We start from the raw sequence: 21,625 nt of genomic DNA on the forward strand, positions 1-21,625 counted from the left end.
TCGGTCCGGGCCGCTTCATCCCACAATACCGCTAAAGCAAGATAAGACTAGTAGCGGCAAGAAAGTTGACAACATCTACGCCCACAACAAATTGTGTTCTACTCGTGCAAGGAGAACTACGCATAAACCTGGCTCTGATACCACTGTTGGGGAACATTGCAGAAAACAAAAAATTTCCTACGATTTCACCAAGACCCATCTATGAGTTCATCTAGCAACGAGTGATCGGATTGCATCTACATACCTTTGTAGATCACGCGCGGAAGCGTTCAAAGAACGGGGATGAGAAAGTCGTACTCGACGTGATCCAAATCACCGGAGGTCCTAGCGCCGAACAGACGGCACCTCCGCGTTCAACACACGTACGGTCAGCGTGACGTCTCCTCCTTCTTGATCTAGCAAGGGGGAAGGAGAGGTTGAGGAAGATGGCTCCAGCAGCAGCACGACGGCGTGGTGGTGGTGGAGCAGCAGTACTTCAGCAGGGCTTCGCCAAGCTCGTGACGGAGGAGGAGATGTGTTGGGGAGGGGAGGGGATGTGCCTTGGATGTCCTCTGCAGCCCTCCCCTCACCCCTCTATTTATAGGGGAAGGAGGAAGGGGGCCGGCCCCCTCTAGATGAGATCTACAGGAGGGGCGGCGGCCAAGGGGAGGGGGGCTTGCCCCCCAAGCAAGGGGGCGCCCCCCCTTAGGGTTTCCCCCAACCCTATGCGCATGGGCCCTAGGGGGAGTGGCACCCCAGCCCACTTTGGGGTGGATACCTTCCTCATACAGCCCATAAGGCCCTCCGAGAGAGGTGGCCCCTCCTGGTGGACCCCCGGAACCCCTCCGGTGGCCCCGGTACAATACTGATACGCCCCCGAACCTTTCCGGTGACCATATGACAACTTCCCATATATAATTCTTTACCTCCGGATTATTCCGGAACTCCTCGTGACGTCCAGGATCTCATCCGGGACTCCGAAAAACTTTCGGATTACTGCATACTCATCTATACAACCCTAGCGTCACCGAACCTTAAGTGTGTAGACCCTACGGGTTTGGGAGACAAGCATACATGACCGAGATGACTCTCTGGTCAATAACCAACAGCGGGATCTGGATACCCATGTTGGCTCCCACATGCTCCTCGATGATCTCATCAGATGAACCACGATGTCGAGGACCTAATCAATCTCGTACTCAATTCCCATTGTCAATCGGTACGTTACTTGCCCGAGACTCGATCGTCGGTATCCCAATACCTTGTTCAGTCTCGTTACCGGCAAGTCACTTTACTCGTACCGTAATGCATGATCCCATGATCAACCACTTGATCACATTGAGCTCATTATGATGATGCATTACCGAGTGGGCCCAGAGATACCTCTCCGTCATACGGAGTGACAAATCCCAGTCTCGATTTGTGCCAACCCAACAGACACTTTCGGAGATACCTGTAATGTACCTTTGTAGTCACCCAGTTACGTTGTGATGTTTGGCACACCCAAGGCACTCCTACGGTATCCGGGAGTTGCACAATCTCATGGTCTAAGGAAATGATACTTGACATCCAGAAAAGCTATAGCAAATGAACTACACGATCTTTGTGCTTTGCTTAGGTTTGGGTCTTGTCCATCACATCATTCTCCTAATGATGTGTTCCCATTATCAATGACATCCCCATGTCCATAGCCAGGAAACCATGACTATCTGTTGATCAACGAGCTAGTCAACTAGAGGCTCACTAGGGACACATTATGGTCTATGTATTCACACATGTATTACGATTTCCGAACAATACAATTATAGCATGAATAATAGACAATTATCATGAACAAGGAAATATAATCATCATTTTATTATTGCCTCTAGAGCATATTTCCAACAATGTCACTCTTGGTTCATTGCACATCCCGGTACAACGCCGGAGGCATTCACATAGAGTCATATTTTGTTCTAAGTATCGAGTTGTAATTTTTGAGTTGTAAAGTAAATAAAAGTGTGATGATCATCATTATTAGATCATTGTCCCATGTGAGGAAATGATGATGGAGACTATGATTCCCCAGAAGTCGGGATGAGACTCGGGATGAAAAAGAAAAAAAAGAAAAAAAGAGGCCATAAAAAGAGAGAAGGCCCAAAAAGAAAAAATAATGAGAGAAAAGAGAGAAGGGACAATGCTAATATCCTTTGACCACACTTGTGCTTCAAAGTAGCACCATGATCTTCATGATAGAGAGTCTCCTATGTTGTCACTTTCATATACTAGTGGGAATTTTACATTATAGAACTTGGCTTGTATATTCCAATGATGGGCTTCCTCAAAATGCCCTAGGTCTTCGTGAGCAAGCAAGTTGGATGCACACCCACTTAGTTTCTTTTTGAGCTTTCATATACTTATAGCTCTAGTGCATCCGTTGCATGGCAATCCCTACTCACTCACATTGATATCTATTGATGGGCATCTCCATAGCCCGTTGATACACCTAGTTGATGTGAGACTATCTTATCCTTTTTGTCTTCTCCACAACCACCATTCTATTCCACCTATAGTGCTATGTCCATGGCTCACGCTCATGTATCGCGTGAAGATTGAAAAAGTTTGAGAACATCAAAAGTATGAAACAATTGCTTGGCTTGTCATCGGGGTTGTGCACGATTTAAATACTTTGTGTGATGAAGATAGAGCATAGCCATACTATATGATTTTGTAGGGATAACTTTCTTTGGCCATGTTATTTTGAGAAGACATCATTGCTTTGTTAGTATGCTTGAAGTATTATTATTTTTATGTCAATATTAAACTTTTGTCTTGAATATTTCGGATCTGAACATTCATGCCACAATAAAGAAAAAATATATTGAGAATTATGCTAGGTAGCATTCCACATCAAAAGTTCTGTTTTTATCATTTACCTACTCGAGGACGAGTAGGAATGAATCTTGGGATGCTTCATACGTCTACAACATATCTATAATTTGTGATTGTTCCATGCTATTATATTATCTGTTTTGGATGTTTAATGGGCTTTAATATACATTTTTATATTATTTTTGGGACTAACCTACTAACCAAAGCCCCAGTGCAAATTGCTTTTTTTTGCCTATTTCAGTGTTTCGCAGAAAAGGAATATCAAACGGAATCCAAACGGAATGAAACCTTCGGGAGAGTTATTTATAGAACAAATGTGATCCAGGAGACTTGAGTGGATGTCAAGAAAGAAGCGAGGAGGCCACTGAAGGAAATATGCCCTAGAGGCAATAATAAAGTTATTATTTATTTCCTTATAATCATGATAAATGTTTATTATTCATGCTAGAATTGTATTAACCGGAAACATAATACATGTGTGAATACATAGACAAACAAAGTGTCACTAGTATGCCTCTACTTGACTAGCTCGTTAATCAAAGATGGTTATGTTTCCTAACCATGAACAATGAGTTGTTATTTGATTAACGAGGTCACATCATTAGTTGAATGATCTGATTGACATGACCCGTTCCATTAGCTTAGCAACCGATCGTTTAGTATGTTGCTATTGCTTTCTTCATGACTTATACATGTTCCTATAACTATGAGATTATGCAACTCCCGTTTGCCGGAGGAACACTTTGGGTGCTACCAAACGTCACAATCTAACTGGGTGATTATAAAGGAGCATTACAGGTGTCTCCAAAGGTAGATGTTGGGTTGGCAAATTTCGAGATTAGGATTTGTCACTCCGATTGTCGGAGAGGTATCTCTGGGCCCTCTCGGTAATGCACATCACATAAGCCTTGCAAGCATTGCAACTAATGAGTTAGTTGCGAGATGATGTATTACAAAACGAGTAAAGAGACTGGTTGGTAACGAGATTGAACTAGGTATTGTATATCGACGATCGAATCTCGGGCAAGTAACATACCGATGACAAAGGGAACAACGTATGTTGTTATGCGGTCTGACCGATAAAGATCTTCGTAGAATATGTAGGAGCCAATATGGGCATCCAGGTCCCGCTATTGGTTATTGACCAGAGACGTGTCTCGGTCATGTCTACATTGTTCTCGAACCCGTAGGGTCCGCACGCTTAAGGTTACGATGACAGTTATATTATGAGTTTATGCATTTTGATGTACCGAAGGTTGTTCGGAGTCCCGGATGTGATCACGGACATGACGAGGAGTCTCGAAATGGTCGAGACGTAAAGATTGATATATTGGAAGCCTATGTTTGGATATCGGAAGTGTTCCGGGTGAAATCGGGATTTTACCGGAGTACCGGGAGGTTACCGGAACCCCCCCCCCCCCCGGGAACCATATGGGCCTAGATGGGCTTTAGTGGAAAGGAGAAAGGAGCAACCCAAGGTGGCCGCGCGCCTCCCCCTCCCCCTAGTCCTATTAGGACTAGGAGAGGTGGTCGGCCCCCCTTCTCTCTCTTCCCCCCTCGGGGAATCCTAGTCCAACTAGGATTGGGGGGGGAGTCCTACTCCCGGAAGGAGAAGGACTCCTCCTGCGCCCTCCTCCTGGCCGGCGCCCCCCTCCCCCTTGGCTCCTTTATATACTAAGGCAGAGGCACCCCAGAAACACACAAGTTGATCCACGTGATCTATTCCTTAGCCGTGTGCGGTGCCCCCAGCCACCATATTCATCGATAATACTGTAGCGGAGTTTAGGCGAAGCCCTACTGCTGTAGTGCATCAAGATCGTCACCACGCCGTCGTGCTGACGGAATTCTTCCCCGACACTTTCCTGGATCGGAGTCCGGGGATCGTCATCGAGCTGAACGTGTGCTCGAACTCGGAGGTGCCGTAGTTTCGGTGCTTGATCGGTTGGATCGCGAAGACGTACGACTACTTCCTCTACGTTGTGTCAACGCTTCCGCAGTCGGTCTGCGTGGGTACGTAGAAAGCACTCTCCCCTCTCGTTGCTATGCATCACCATGATCTTGCGTGTGCGTAGGAATTTTTTTGAAATTACTACGAAACCCAAAAGTCGCATCCGTGCCTAGGTTATTTATGTTGATGTTATATGCACGAGTAGAACACAAGTGAGTTGTGGGCGATATAAGTCATACTGCCTACCAGCATGTCATACTTTGGTTCGGCGGCATTGTTGGACGAGACGACCCGGACCAACCTTACGCGTACGCTTACGCGAGACCGGTTCCCCCGACGTGCTTTGCACACAGGTGGCTTGCGGGCGACTGTCTCTCCAACTTTAGTTGAACCAAGTATGGCTACGCCCGGTCCTTGCGAAGGTTAAAACGGAGTCTATTTGACAAACTATCGTTGTGGTTTTGATGCGTAGGTGAGATTGGTTCTTGCTTAAAGCCCGTAGCAGCCACATAAAACTTGCAACAACAAAGTAGAGGACGTCTAACCTGTTTTTGCAGGGCATGTTGTGATGTGATATGGTCAAGACATGATGCTGAATTTTATTGTATGAGATGATCATGTTTTGTAACCGAGTTATCGGCAACTGGCAGGAGCCTTATGGTTGTCGTTTTATTGTATGCAATGAAAACGCGATGTAATGATTTACTTTATTACTAAGCGGTAGTGATAGTCGTGGAAGCATAAACTTGGCGAGACGACAACGATGCTATGATGGAGATCAAGGTGTCACGCCGGTGATGATGGTGATCACGACGGTGCTTCGGAGATGGAGATCACAAGCACAAGATGATGATGGCCATATCATATCACTTATATTGATTGCATGTGATGTTTATCCTTTTATGCATCTTATCTTGCTTTGATTGACGGTAGCATTATAAGATGATTTCTCACTAAATTACCAAGAAGTGTTCTCCCTGAGTATGCACCGTTGTGAAAGTTCTTCGTGCTGAGACACCACGTGATGATCGGGTGTGATAGGTTCTACGTTCAAATACAACGGGTGCAAAACAGTTGCCCACGCGGAATACTCAGGTTATACTTGACGAGCCAAGCATATACAGATATGGCCTCAGAACACGGAGACTGAAAGGTCGAGCGTGAATCATATAGTAGATATGATCAACATAACGATGTTCACCATTGAAAACTACTCCATCTCACGTGATGATCGGTTATGGTTTAGTTGATTTGGATCACGTAATCACTTAGAGGATTAGAGGGATGTCTATCTAAGTGGGAGTTCTTTAATTAATTTGATTAACTGAACTTAAATTTATCATGAAACTTAGTACCTAATTAGTATCTTGCTTGTTTATGTTTGATTGTAGATAGATGGCTCGTGTTGTTGTTCCGTTGAATTTTAATGCGTTCCTTGAGAAAGCAAAGTTGAAAGATGATGGTAGCAATTACACGGACTGGGTCCGTAACTTGAGGATTATCCTCATTGCTGCACAGAAGAATTACGTCCTGGAAGCACCGCTGGGTGCCAGGCCTGCTGCAGGAGCAACGCCGGATGTTATGAACGTCTGGCAGAGCGAAGCTGATGACTACTCGATAGTTCAGTGTGCCATGCTTTACGGCTTAGAATCGGGACTTCAACGACGTTTTGAACGTCATGGAGCATATGAGATGTTCCAGGAGTTGAAGTTAATATTTCAAGCAAATGCCCAGATTGAGAGATATGAAGTCTCCAATAAGTTCTATAGCTGCAAGATGGAGGAGAACAGTTCTGTCAGTGAGCATATACTCAAAATGTCTGGGTATAATAATCACTTGATTCAATTGGGAGTTAATCTTCCAGATGATTGCGTCATTGACAGAATTCTTCAATCACTGCCACCAAGCTACAAGAGCTTCGTGATGAACTATAATATGCAAGGGATGAACAAGACTATTCCCGAGCTCTTCGCGATGCTGAAAGCTGCGGAGGTAGAAATCAAGAAGGAGCATCAAGTGTTGATGGTCAACAAGACCACTAGTTTCAAGAAAAAGGGCAAAGGGAAGAAGAAGGGGAACTTCAAAAAGAACGGCAAGCAAGTTGCTACTCAAGAGAAGAAACCCAAACCTGGACCTAAGCCTGAAACTGAGTGTTTCTATTGCAAGCAGACTGGTCACTGGAAGCGGAACTGCCCCAAGTATTTGGCAGATAAGAAGGATGGCAAGGTGAACAAAGGTATATGTGATATACATGTTATTGATGTGTACCTTACTAATGCTCGCAGTAGCACCTGGGTATTTGATACTGGTTCTGTTGCTAATATTTGCAACTCGAAACAGGGACTACGGATCAAGCGAAGATTGGTTAAGGACGAGGTGACGATGCGCGTGGGAAACGGTTCCAAAGTCGATGTGATCGCAGTCGGCACACTACCTCTACATCTACCTTCGGGATTAGTATTAGACCTAAATAATTGTTATTTGGTGCCAGCGTTAAGCATGAACATTATATCTGGATCTTGTTTGATGCGAGACGGTTATTCATTTAAATCAGAGAATAATGGTTGTTCTATTTATATGAGTAATATCTTTTATGGTCATGCACCCTTGAAGAGTGGTCTATTCTTGTTGAATCTCGATAGTAGTAACACACATATTCATAATGTTGAAGCCAAAAGATGCAGAGTTGATAATGAGAGTGCAACTTATTTGTGGCACTGCCGTTTAGGTCATATCGGTGTAAAGCGCATGAAGAAACTCCATTCTGATGGACTTTTGGAACCACTTGATTATGAATCACTTGGTACTTGCGAACCGTGCCTTATGGGCAAGATGACAAAACACCGTTCTCCGGTACTATGGAGGGAGCAACAGATTTGTTGGAAATCATACATACATATGTATGTGGTCCGATGAATATTGAGGCTCGTGGCGGATATCATTATTTTCTCACCTTCACAGATGATTTAAGCAGATATGGGTATATCTACTTAATGAAACATAAGTCTGAAACATTTGAAAAGGTTCAAGGAATTTCAGAGTGAAGTTGAAAATCATCGTAACAAGAAAATAAAGTTTCTACGATCTGATCGTGGAGGAGAATATTTGAGTTACGAGTTTGGTGTACATTTGAAAAATTGTGGAATAGTTTCGCAACTCACGCCACCCGGAACACCACAGCGTAATGGTGTGTCTGAATGTCGTAATCGTACTTTACTAGATATGGTGCGATCTATGATGTCTCTTACTGATTTACCGCTATCGTTTTGGGGATACGCTCTAGAGACGGCCGCATTCACGTTAAATAGGGCACCATCAAAATCCGTTGAGACGACGCCTTATGAACTGTGGTTTGGCAAGAAACCAAAGTTGTCGTTTCTGAAAGTTTGGGGCTGCGATGCTTATGTGAAAAAGCTTCAACCTGATAAGCTCGAACCCAAATCGGAGAAATGTGTCTTCATAGGATATCCAAAGGAAACTATTGGATACACCTTCTATCACAGATCCGAAGGCAAGACTTTTGTTGCTAAATTCGGAAACTTTCTAGAGAAGGAGTTTCTCTCGAAAGAAGTGAGTGGGAGGAAAGTAGAACTTGACGAGGTAACTGTACCTGCTCCCTTATTGGAAAGTAGTACATCACAGAAAACTGTTTCAGTGACACCTACACCAGTTAGTGAGGAAGCTAATGATAATGATCATGAAACTTCAGATCAAGATACTGCTGAACCTCGTAGATCAACCAGAGTAAGATCCGCACCAGAGTGGTACGGTAATCCTGTTCTGGAAGTCATGCTACTAGATCATGATGAACCTGCGAACTATGAAGAAGCGATGGTGAGCCCAGATTCCGCAAAATGGCTTGAAGCCATGAAATCTGAGATGGGATCCATGTATGAGAACAAAGTATGGACTTTGGTTGACTTGCCCGATGATCGGCAAGCAATTGAGAATAAATGGATCTTCAAGAAGAAGACTGACGCTGACGGTAATGTTACTGTCTACAAAGCTCGACTTGTCGCAAAAGGTTTTCGACAAGTTCAAGGGGTTGACTACGATGAGACCTTCTCACCCGTAGCGATGCTTAAGTCTGTCCGAATCATGTTAGCAATTGCCGCATTTTATGATTATGAAATTTGGCAAATGGATGTCAAAACTGCATTCCTGAATGGATTTCTGGAAGAAGAGTTGTATATGATGCAACCAGAAGGTTTTGTCGATCCAAAAGGAGCTAACAAAGTGTGCAAGCTCCAGCGATCCATTTATGGACTGGTGCAAGCCTCTCGGAGTTGGAATAAACGCTTTGATAGTGTGATCAAAGCATTTGGTTTTATACAGACTTTCGGAGAAGCCTGTATTTACAAGAAAGTGAGTGGGAGCTCTGTAGCATTTCTGATATTATATGTGGATGACATATTACTGATTGGAAATGATATAGAATTTCTGGATAGCATAAAGGGATACTTGAATAAGAGTTTTTCAATGAAAGACCTCGGTGAAGCTGCTTACATATTAGGCATAAAGATCTATAGAGATAGATCAAGACGCTTAATTGGACTTTCACAAACAACATACCTTGACAAAATTTTGAAGAAGTTCAAAATGGATCAAGCAAAGAAAGGATTCTTGCCTGTGTTACAAGGTGTGAAATTGAGTAAGACTCAATGCCCGACCACTGCAGAAGATAGAGAGAATATGAAAGATGTTCCCTATGCATCAGCGATAGGATCTATCATGTATGCAATGCTGTGTACCAGACCTGATGTGTGCCTTGCTATAAGTCTAGCAGGGAGGTACCAAAGTAATCCAGGAGTGGATCACTGGACAGCGGTCAAGAACATCCTGAAATACCTGAAAAGGACTAAGGATATGTTTCTCGTATATGGAGGTGACAAAGAGCTCGTCGTAAATGGTTACGTTGATGCAAGCTTTGACACTGATCCGGACGATTCTAAATCGCAAACCGGATACGTGTTTACATTAAACGGTGGAGCTGTCAGTTGGTGCAGTTCTAAACAAAGCGTCGTAGCGGGATCTACATGTGAAGCGGAGTACATAGCTGCTTCGGAAGCAGCGAACGAAGGAGTCTGGATGAAGGAGTTCATATCCGATCTAGGTGTCATACCTAGTGCATCGGGTCCAATGAAAATCTTTTGTGACAATACTGGTGCAATTGCCTTGGCAAAGGAATCCAGATTTCACAAGAGAACCAAGCACATCAAGAGACGCTTCAATTCCATCCGGGATCTAGTCCAGGTGGGAGACATAGAGATTTGCAAGATACATACGGATCTGAATGTTGCAGACCCGTTGACTAAGCCTCTTCCACGAGCAAAACATGATCAGCACCAAGGCTCCATGGGTGTTAGAATCATTACAGTGTAATCTAGATTATTGACTCTAGTGCAAGTGGGAGACTGAAGGAAATATGCCCTAGAGGCAATAATAAAGTTATTATTTATTTCCTTATAATCATGATAAATGTTTATTATTCATGCTAGAATTGTATTAACCGGAAACATAATACATGTGTGAATACATAGACAAACAAAGTGTCACTAGTATGCCTCTACTTGACTAGCTCGTTAATCAAAGATGGTTATGTTTCCTAACCATGAACAATGAGTTGTTATTTGATTAACGAGGTCACATCATTAGTTGAATGATCTGATTGACATGACCCGTTCCATTAGCTTAGCACCCGATCGTTTAGTAAGTTGCTATTGCTTTCTTCAAGACTTATACATGTTCCTATAACTATGAGATTATGCAACTCCCGTTTGCCGGAGGAACACTTTGGATGCTACCAAACGTCACAACGTAACTGGGTGATTATAAAGGAGCATTACAGGTGTCTCCAAAGGTAGATGTTGGGTTGGCGTATTTCGAGATTAGGGTTTGTCACTCCGATTGTCGGAGAGGTATCTCTGGGCCCTCTCGGTAATGCACATCACATAAGCCTTGCAAGCATTGCAATTAATGAGTTAGTTGTGAGATGATATATTACAGAACGAGTAAAGAGACTTGCCGGTAACGAGATTGAACTAGGTATTGGATACCGACGATCGAATCTCGGGCAAGTAACATACCGATGACAAAGGGAACAACGTATGTTGTTATGCGGTCTGACCGATAAAGATCTTCGTAGAATATGTAGGAGCCAATATGGTCATCCAGGTCTGGCTATTGGTTATTGACCGGAGACGTGTCTCAGTCATGTCTACATTGTTCTCGAACCCGTAGGGTCCGCACGCTTAAGGTTACGATGACAGTTATATTATGAGTTTATGCATTTTGATGTACCGAAGGTTGTTCGGAGTCCCGGATGTGATCACGGACATGATGAGGAGTCTCGAAATGGTCGAGACGTAAAGATTGATATATTGGAAGCCTATGTTTGGATATCGGAAGTGTTCCGGGTGAAATCGGGATTTTACCGGAGTACCGGGAGGTTACCGGAACCCCCCCCCCGGGAACCATATGGGCCTAGATGGGCTTTAGTGGAAAGGAGAAAGGGGCAGCCCAAGGTGGCCGCGCGCCTCCCCCCTTCCCCTAGTCCTATTAGGACTAGGAGAGGTGGCCGGCCCCCCTTCTCTCTCTTTCCCCCTCGGGGAATCCTAGTCCAACTAGGATTGGGGGGGAGTCCTACTCCCGGAAGGAGAAGGACTCCTCCTGCGCCCTCCTCCTGGCCGGCGCCCCCTCCCCCTTGGCTCCTTTATATACTAAGGCAGAGGCACCCCAGAAACACATAAGTTGATCCACGTGATCTATTCCTTAGCCGTGTGCGGTGCCCCCAGCCACCATATTTCTCGATAATACTGTAGCGGAGTTTAGGCGAAGCCCTGCTGCTGTAGTGCATCAAGATCGTCACCACGCCGTTGTGCTGACGGAATTCTTCCCCAACACTTTGCTGGATCGGAGTCTGGGGGTCGTCATCGAGCTGAACGTGTGCTCGAACTCGGAGGTGCCGTAGTTTCGGTGCTTGATCGGTTGGATCGCGAAGACGTACGACTACTTCCTCTACGTTGTGTCAACGCTTCCGCAGTCGGTCTGCGTGGGTACGTAGACAGCACTCTCCCCTCTCATTGCTATGCATCACCATGATCTTGCGTGTGCGTAGGAAATTTTTTGAAATTACTACGAAACCCAACAGCCACGAGGCAGGACGGCGCACCTAGGGGGTAGGCCCGCCCTCCACACTCGTGGGCCCCTTGCAGCTCCACTGACGTACTTCTTCCTCCTATATATACCCATATACCGCGAAAACATCCAGGAGCACCACGAAACCCTATTTCCATCGCCACAACCTTCTGTACCCGTGAGATCCCATCTTGGGGCCTTTTTCGACGCTCCGCCGGAGGGGGAATTGATCATGGAGGGCTTCTACATCAACACCATAGCCTCTCCGATGATGTGTGAGTAGTTTACCACAGACCTTCGGGTCCATAGTTATTAGCTAGATGGCTTCTTCTCTCTCTTTGGATCTCAATACAAAGTTCTCCTCGATTCTCTTGGAGATCTATTCGATGTAATTTCTTTTTGCGGTGTGTTTGTCGATATCCGATGAATTGTGGGTTTAATCAAGATTATCTATGAACAATATTTGATTCTTCTCTGAATTCTTTTATGCATGATTTAAATATCTTTGCAAGTCTCTTCGAATTATCAATTTGGTTTGGCCTACTAGATTGATCTTTCTTGCAATGGGAGAAGTGCTTAGCTTTGGGTTCAATCTTGCGGTGTCCTTTCCCAGTGACAGCAGGGGCAGCAAGGCACGTATTGTATTATTGACATCGAGGATAAAAAGATGGGGTTTATATCATATTGCTTCAGTTTATTCCTCTACATCATGTCGTCTTGCCTAATGTGTTACTCTGTTCTTATGAACTTAATACTCTAGATGCATGCTGGATAGCGGTCGATGTGTGGAGTAGTAGTAGTAGATGCAGAATCGTTTAGGTCTACTTGTCGCGGACGTGATGCCTATATACATGATCATGCCTAGATATTCTCATAATTATTCGATTTTCTATCAATTGCTCGACAGTAATTTGTTCACCCACCGTAGAATTTGCTATCTTGAGAGAAGCCACTAGTGAAACCTATGGCCCCCGGGTCTATCTTCCATCATATCTATTTTCTATTTCTATCATAGTTTATTTTTGCAATCTTTACTTTCCAATCTATACCATAAAAAATACCAAAAATATTTATCTTATTATCTCTACAGATCTCACTTTGTAAGTGACCGTGAAGGGATTGACAACCCCTTTATCGCGTTCGTTGCAAGGTTCTTGTTTGTTTGTGCAGGTACTAGGCAAATTTCGTGTTACCTCCTACAGGATTGATACCTTGATTCTCAAAAACTGAGGGGGAAATACTTACGCTATTGTGCTGCATCACCCTTTCCTCTTCAAGGGAAAACCAACGCTTGCTCAAGAGTTAGCAGATGCCAATTCAAATAATCATCAAAATAATTCTCCTACACGCGTTATTCAGATGGAGAAGAAGCGGTTGGCGTGGACATTTCGTTTCTTATCGATGTCCAAGAGAAAAGCTACTAGGAAGTTCGTCCGCGCGGTGGATTATAAGTTTAAGTCTGTTACATGATACGTCCATTTTGTATCATGTTTTCTTACTATTATTTATAATGTTTTATCCATAATAATGCTTTTTGGAGTAATTCTAATGTCTTTTCTCTCATAATTTGCAGTGTACACACAAAGAGGGAGAATTTCGGCAGCTGGAAATCTTGACCTGGGAAAGCTACATCAGGCTACCTATTCTGCACAACTCCAAACAAGCTGAAACTTGACAATGATTTTTTATGGAATATATAAGAAATACTGGAGGAAATAACTACCATAGGGGGCCCATCAGGTGGGCACAACCCACCTGGGCACGCTAGGGAGCCCAGGCATGCCCTGGTGGGTTGTGCTCACCCAGGCCCACCTCTGGTGCCCATCTTCTGGTATATAAGTCATTTTAACCTAGAAAAAATAAGGATAAGGCTTTTGGGACGGAGCGCTGCCGTCTCGAGGCGGAACTTGGGCAGGAGCACTTTTGCCCTCCGGCGGAGCGATTCCGCCGGGGGAACTTCCCCCCCCCCCCCCCGGAGGGGGAAATCATCGTCCTCATCATCACCAACAACTCTCCCATCTTGGGGAGGGTTATCTCCATCAACATCTTCAACAACACCATCTCATCTCAAACCCTAGTTCATCTCTTGTGTTCAATCTTGTTACCGGAACTATAGATTGGTGCTTGTGGGTGACTGGTAGTGTTGATTACATCTTGTAGTTGATTACTATATGGTTTATTTGGTGGAAGATTATATGTTCAGATCCATTATGCTATTTAATACTCCTCTGAGCATGAGCATGTTTATCATTTGTGAGTAGTTACTTTCGTTCTTGAGGTTACGGGAGAAATCATGTTCCAAGTAATCCTGTGAACTTCATATGTGTTCGATATTTTGATATTATGTATGTTGTGATTCCCTTAGTGGTGCCATATTTGAACGTCGACTACATGACACTTCACCATATTTGGGCCTAAGCGAATGCATTGTGGAGTAGCAATTAGATGATGGGTTGCTAGAGTGACAGAAACTTAAATCCCAGTTTATGCGCTATTCCGTAAGGGACCGATTGGATCCAAAAGTTTAATGCTATGGCTAGAATTTATTCATAATACTTTTCTCATAGTTGCGGATGCTTGCGGGAGGGTTAATCATAAGTAGGAGGTTTGTTCAAGTAAGAACATCACCTAAGCACCGGTCCACCCACATATCAAATTATCAAAGTAGCGAACACAAATCGAACCAACATGACAAAAGTGACTAGATGAAAATCCCGTGTAGCCTCAAGAACGCTTTGCTTATCATAAGAGACCGTTTTGGCCTGTCCTTTTGCCTCAAAAGGATTGGGATACCTTGCTGCACTTTTGTCACTACTATTGTTACTTGTTACAAATTATCTTGCTATCAAACTACTTTGCTACTTACAATTTCAGCACTTGCAAACATTACCTTACTGAAAACTACTTGTCATTTCCTTCTGCTCCTTGTTGGGTTTGACACTCTTACTTATCGAAAAGAGCTATAATTGATCCCCTATACTTGTGGGTCATCATTACAACATCCAATCATCCATATAATCTCTGTGTTTCTTCTGTTTTCTACCAGTCATATTTCATATGTGCATCAGAGGAAAAATGCTTTCAGCGGGCATGTTGGAGTGCACATACCAAGTTCCCAGATTGCAAATATGATCCTGGGCTCCTAGCCATTAATATGTTTAATTCCACATTTTCTTCATCTAATTTCTAAATGACTAGACAACCTGTTATACTCTTATAGAATTATGAGCCGCCCAAACCATGTTTCTCTTGGTCTAATTTCTAAATGATAATGTGCAACATCTATCTCCTTGTGAACCTTTTTTTTCTTCCGACTGTATCCCCTGGTGAACCTATCTTACGATAAGATTTTTTAGGGCATTTTTTGATGATTTTTTCCTATAGCCCTTAAATAAAATCAAATAAAATCAAGTGCAACTCACAGTAAGTTTTCTGCTCCTAGCTAGTTGTAAAGAACAAGTTCAATTCAGTCTGATTTAGTTCTTGACATGACCGTGCTGCCAGCAACTCCTTTTCTCTAGCTAGCACAATAATTGTACTTGTTTGATGTAAAGGACATAAATACAAAGAAATAAATTGGAAGCTTATTTCAAATTAACTAGCTAGTGGTGTTTGTGAAGTTCAAGAAAAATCTAGTCTTTTTCTCGACAAATAAGTTGACATGCAAGGAATCAATGAATGTATTTGCAAGAAAGCAAACATAATTATCGATAAAATTGGTTGTGATTGTCACTATAGACAATGGTAGTAGCTAATTGGAACTAGATACAAACCAATAAAAAACAAGATCTCAAATCTCCAACCAATAAAGAGTTCAACCCAAATTTTACAATTACACTATTATATTTAAATAGTGATTATTGTAATACATGGCTAATTAATTAATGCACTAGGTTGCGCTTGTGACCAGGCAAGACAAACTTATGAACTTGCATGCATGGCAATCAGATCGACATCCACACAATGCCGATATGAACATTTTCTTAATACACCTTTATTTGTATTTTATTTCAGAATTTAAACAACTAGTTTGAGCGGGTCACACATGACGTTGTGTGACACTTTATTTGTCACCGCTACATTGACATATCCATCGACTAAACAACGGTGATCCAACTATATATTACTAGAGATCTTTTCTTATCAGTAGACACCAACTCCGATGCCAACGCCTAATGGCACACTAGTGGTGGTTTCGTACAACGGCACATTGACACTGCACATTGTTGGCAGGGTACGGAGTGCAATGGAAGTCATCACCTCAAGCTGAGCTATCTGGTGTGGCTGCAAAAAGGTACCATGTGCCAATTGTTGTTGTTGAGGTTGTTGCCCGAGTTGCTGCTGCAACTGCTGTTGGGGTTGGGAGACACATTGGCCCAACTGTTGGGGTTGTTGTTGCTGATATTGGATGATACTCTGACCCTGTTGTTGTTGTTGTTGTTGCTGCTGCTGCTGCTGCAGGATGATAGAGTAGATGATAGCACGGATTGACTCATGGCGGGATTGCTCGGGGATTTGCCGCAACTGCTGGCAACATTGTTGCTGCATCACATGGCAAATGCTCTGCTGCAACATTTGTGACCTAGCAAGACATCGCTGCATTGCCACAGGGATGCACTGCTGCTGGAGGAATACCTTGCATGGGTTTAGCTGCTGCAAAACAGATGGATGAATAACTGGTATTTGTTGTTGCTGTGAAAATGGTGGTTGTTGTTGCTGCGAAAATGGTGGTTGTTGCTGCTGTGAAATTGGTGGCTGTTGTGAAAATGGTGGTTGTTGTTGCTGTGTAAATGGTTGTTGTTGTTGTTGTTGCTGCTGCTGCTGCTGTGAAATTGGTGGCTGTTGTGAAAACGATGGTTGTTGTTGCTGTGTAAATGGTGGTTGTTGTTGTTGCTGCAAAAATGGTGGTTGTTGTTGCTGCGAAAATGGTGGTTGCTGTTGCTGCGAAAATGGTGGTTGTTGTTGCTGCGAATATGGTGGCTGTTGTTGCTGCGAATATGGTGGCTGCTGTTGCTGTGAAAATTGTGGTTGTTGTTGCTGTGAAAATGGTGGTTGTTGCTGCTGTGAAATTGGTGGCTGTTGTGAAAACGGTGGTTGTTGTTGCTGCAAAAATGGTGGTTGTTGTTGTTGTTGCGAAAATGGTGATTGCTGTTGCTGCGAAAATGGTGGTTGTTGTTGCTGTGAAAATGGTGGTTGTTGTTGTTGCTGTGAAATTTGCGCAACGGCACTTGCCGCCGCAAGAGCGAGGAGGGCAAAGACGAGGAAGGTCTTCATTGTGGATTGGTGTTAACTAGTGTTGTTTGGCTTTGATGCTTGTGCTTGTGATGATCTTTATACTTCATGCCTATTTATAGTTGCCGGGACACCACCTCTTTTCCTTCTTTGCACCGGCTTTAATAATTCTGTTTGGATGCATCTGAAATGAATTTTTTGGTACATTGTGTTGGGTTGCACTAGCTACAAAAGCGTACTTTTGGATTCATCATCAAAGTTGCCTTTTAGTTGTGCATATGATCATACACAAAGTACAGAAACCTCGATGTTTGGTACATATGACTCACCTTATTAACTTTACATGTCACGCACTTATCAGGATAGTATCACTTTTGCAACCGAGTTTGGAACCTTGTATAGGCTGTCAGCCGTAAACAAGAAAGGCAAAGTTTGTGTAGGACTAAGTTTGCAATCGTGTGTGGGCTGTTAAGATATGCTCGATTATTGAAGTCTTGCGTGTGGAGGGTTCTTCTAGACTCGGTTGCTTTTTATAAAACTAACTTTGTATTTTCCTCTAAGATGATAAGATGAACTGACGCCTACAGAGCATGACATGACTCATCAAATGCCCTTTACATGTAAATGATGGTAGTTGCTTACAAGCTACTCCCACTAGCATATATCCGGTCCTAACTCTAGACACGTCATCATTAGTTCCATCTTCTGATTTTTTGAGATAAATCATCAGTTCCATCTGTATGTGAAGGAATTTTTTTTGGGTGAAGGGAAATGATAGGTGGGGCTGGAACAGAGGCCCACAGCCTCGAGCGAGTTATTAGGCCCAATATAAGAGTTGTGTGTTAGGCCACCAAATTAGAATTGGGCTATAGTTTTCGGAGGCCTCAACGTCACAAGCCTAGCCCACACTCGGCCGATCTGCATCGTCTTCATCTCCCCCTCCCCGTCCTCCTCGCCGGCCGGACCACTCGCCGGCGCAGCCTCTCCCGCACCCCGCCGCCCGCGGCTGCTCCACGTACGTGCGCGGCGGCGGAGGCGTCAGCAGCCTCCCTTCCATGCTCAGCATCTGAAGAAAGTCCGTCTTCGGTGCCGCGATATCCAAGTTAGTTATAGCATCCAGTCATCTGTATAATCTCAGTATTTATTCTGTTTTGTACTGTCGTATTTCATATGTTCGTCAGAGGAGATGTGCTTTCTAGAGGCATGTTGCAGCTGGCCGAGTCCGAGATCTCATTTCATTTATATGGCCATAGGCAGCGATCAATAAAAGGGCACTGGAATTTATCTTCCAACGCCACTGTTGTTCTAGCTCTCTGTCTTTACTTTTGCTGCTTCTGTTGTATGGCTACAAAGTTAGGCTTCATCTGATTTTAGTTAGTTAATCTGATCTTGTTAACCTGATAAAGAGAATTCCACCCTGCCCTTTATTCTGCTTCTGCTTTTCACTGTCTCACAATAACGCAACATATTAAGCTCACCAAATTGTATCCCTCAAAAATAAAAATGCTCGCCAATTTGTATCACATTCTCATACATGTATTTCATCGCGGAATCACAGGAGATTGTCAAGTTGTGTTTTACCATATCAGTGTATCATTTGCTCATATGAGCAAGAGATGGTCACCTGCCAGCTTATTTTGTTCATATCTGAGATCGATCATGCCTCCATTGTATGGTTAAGAAGTTAGGTTTCATCCGATTTTAGTTTGTTAAGCTGATCTCGTTAAACTAATAATAAGAACTCCATACAGTCGTTTATTCTGATCTTCATTGCCTCACAATAATAAGAGAACCTATTAAGCTCGTCGAAATTGTATCTCATACTCATACACATATCTTTGATCATCGAATAACATAAATTATCATATCAGTGCAAAAGTATATATCATTTGTCCATAATCCATATGCACAAGAGATAATTATCTGCCAGGCAATTATTCTTATCTTTGAGATCCGATCCTGTACTCAATGCTAATTAGAGGTGTCATTAAGACAAGAAAATAACCACTAGCCCCCGGGTCTTCTCTCGTTAGCAGAAAGCATGTGATGCATTCAAGTTTCAGTGAATTCACGAAAACCAATATTGTGGTCTGCTCTCACCCTTGAGTTGAGGTAATTGTTTAATTTGCATTCTTGCGACTTCTTGTATTTGGAAAGAAAATTCATACTATTTTCCGACTTGCCAATGCATCGTCACTTCTGAAAACCAATATTGTGGTCCTCCTTGTAAATGCATATAAGGTACTTGAGATGGATTGCATTCTGTAAGTGCACTGTATGTGTGCTGTCACCCAACAATGGAGGTAATTGTTAAGTTTGCATTCCTGCAACTTCTTGTATATATCTGGAAAGAAACTTCTTACTATTTGCTGAGTTCACATCCAATGTATCTTTGCTTTTTTTTCTTTTTCTTTTTGCAACACAATGTATCTTCACTTTTGAAAAACTGCATTGGATGTACCGACATAAATATATAATATAATGATGATCTAATGGCAAATTATATGGCCATAGGCAGTGATGATCAATAAGAGGGCACATGAATTTATCTTCTAACGTATGCATCACTATTTGTTTAGCTCTCTGTCTTTATTTTTCCGCCGGCATTGTATAGTTAAAAGTTAGGTTTCATCTGGTTTAGTTAGTTAGGGGGATCTTGTTGTGCTCTCTATCTTTATTTTTGTGGCCTCCGTTGTATGGTTAAAAAGTTAGGTTTCATCTGGTTTTAGTTAGTTATAAGCGAATCTCTTTAAGCTCTCTATCTTTATTTTTGCTGCCCCCGTTATATGGTTAAAAAGTTAGGTTTCATCTGATTTTAGTAAGTTAAGCAGATCTCGTTAAGCTCTCTATCTTTATTTTTGCTGCCTCATTGTATGGTTAAAAAGTTGGGTTTCATCTGATTTTAGTTGGTTATAAGCGGATCTCGTTAAGGTGGTAAGAAGAACTCCATATTGTCCCGCCTCACAATAACAGAACCTATTAACCTCGTCAAAATTGTATCTCATACTCATACATATCATTCATTTTCGAATAACATGAATTATCATATCAGTACATATATCATCTGTCCATATGCACAAGAGATAATCATCTGCCAGCTGATTATTCTTATCGTTGAGAGCCGATCCTGTCCCTTCAATGTTAATTAGAGGTGTCATTATAAAAGACAAGAAAATAACCACTTGCCCCTGGGTCTTCTCTCGTCAGCAGAAACTTGCCCCCGGTGCTAGGGTTGAGGGACCCCTGGCGTCGCCCAGGGGGAGGCGGCGCGAGGGGAGGTGAGCTAGTTGCTCGTGCGCGGCCGCTGATTTGCTGCAGGTTTTGTGATATTTGGACGTTCGATGTACATTGAGATATTGGATTAACTTTGTTATGCCTATGAGATTTGTACATTGAGATATTGGAGGAACTACCACACATTTGCAAAGCAGCCATGGCTACTAGGATCATGGTTTTGCTTCTTCTCATGCTCCTCTCATTCTCAGAGTCCACCACCCCTTACCAGGTGTTAGATTTCAACACGGCAACCCAGAGTACCGAGGAGCTTCACCAAGCTATGGAGCGGGCGTTTTGGCTCCTCTCCTTCCGGCGGTTCATCAGGCGAAGTGCATAGGAAGGCCAAATTTGTTGTTGCTGCATGCTTCTGTGCTGAAGTGGACACGAAGCTATGGAGCGGAAGCTGATGTGCTGAAGCATTCTCTCGTCGTCTTGTTGACTGCACTGGCAGACGGCCTGCAAGCTCGCTGCATCCCGGACGCGAAGGCCCAAGATGTTGCTGTTGTGCTCTTCCACGACGCGGGCGAGGAGGAGGTACCCCGGCATCATCCACCGCAGGCTCCCGTACTGCATGATGGAGCAATTGGGCACTGACATCTCTATTTGTCGAGGCATATAGTGCAATCTTATATTACCCTAAAGCTTCCATGTATCTGCCGTTCGTCGGAGGGAGGATTCATGGCATATGTTATCGTCCTGGTTAATGTGGTCATCTGTTATCCAACCTTAATCCTTACTAGAACCGAGAATTACATAGGTAATGTGGGGCATTGGTGGCCATTACATATGTAATAGCTTAAATCGATTGAGAGAGAAGTTTACTTGCGTTTATACTTATAGTAGTTCATATGAACAATCCATAATACTTACTAAAAAGTACGAGGGTAACGCAAGAATGAGATCAGATCTCAACAGGGAAATGAAATTAGCTCCTAATCAGCCAAATAGTGGATGTCAACCAATTTTTTTACTAACACGCAACTAATGACATACTCTACTGTATATCCAAATATGCCATATCAGACATCGGAAAAATGATTTTATTATATCTATAAAAATAATGAATAATAGTTTCTTTTTGCGAAAATGATCTAACCAATTATAAAAGTACATTGGAACTATAAAGTATCTCCAACACAATAAAAATTAAATCGAGATTCCGAAACCACTGAATGACCAAAA

General features: G+C 43.0%; 1 protein-coding gene and 1 long non-coding RNA gene across 2 annotated transcripts; one reads left to right on the plus strand and one right to left on the minus strand.

Moving 5' to 3' along the window:
* Positions 1 to 15,927: 15,927 nt before the first annotated feature.
* LOC606388 (glutenin, low molecular weight subunit-like) lies at positions 15,928 to 17,301 on the minus strand. Its single transcript, NM_001405834.1, has one exon. The coding sequence runs from the start codon at positions 17,207 to 17,209 to the stop codon at positions 16,079 to 16,081; it is 1,131 nt and encodes a 376-aa protein (NP_001392763.1). The 5' UTR covers positions 17,210 to 17,301; the 3' UTR covers positions 15,928 to 16,078.
* A 755-nt stretch (positions 17,302 to 18,056) lies between these two features.
* On the plus strand, positions 18,057 to 21,167 carry LOC123062995 (uncharacterized). Its single transcript, XR_006430016.1, has 2 exons — positions 18,057 to 18,269; positions 20,673 to 21,167. It is a non-coding gene; the product is annotated as an uncharacterized lncRNA (long non-coding RNA).
* Positions 21,168 to 21,625: the final 458 nt, after the last annotated feature.

The sequence above is a fragment of the Triticum aestivum genome, chromosome 1A (assembly GCF_018294505.1).
Source record: "Triticum aestivum cultivar Chinese Spring chromosome 1A, IWGSC CS RefSeq v2.1, whole genome shotgun sequence".
In the NCBI taxonomy this organism is placed as follows: domain Eukaryota; kingdom Viridiplantae; phylum Streptophyta; class Magnoliopsida; order Poales; family Poaceae; genus Triticum; species Triticum aestivum.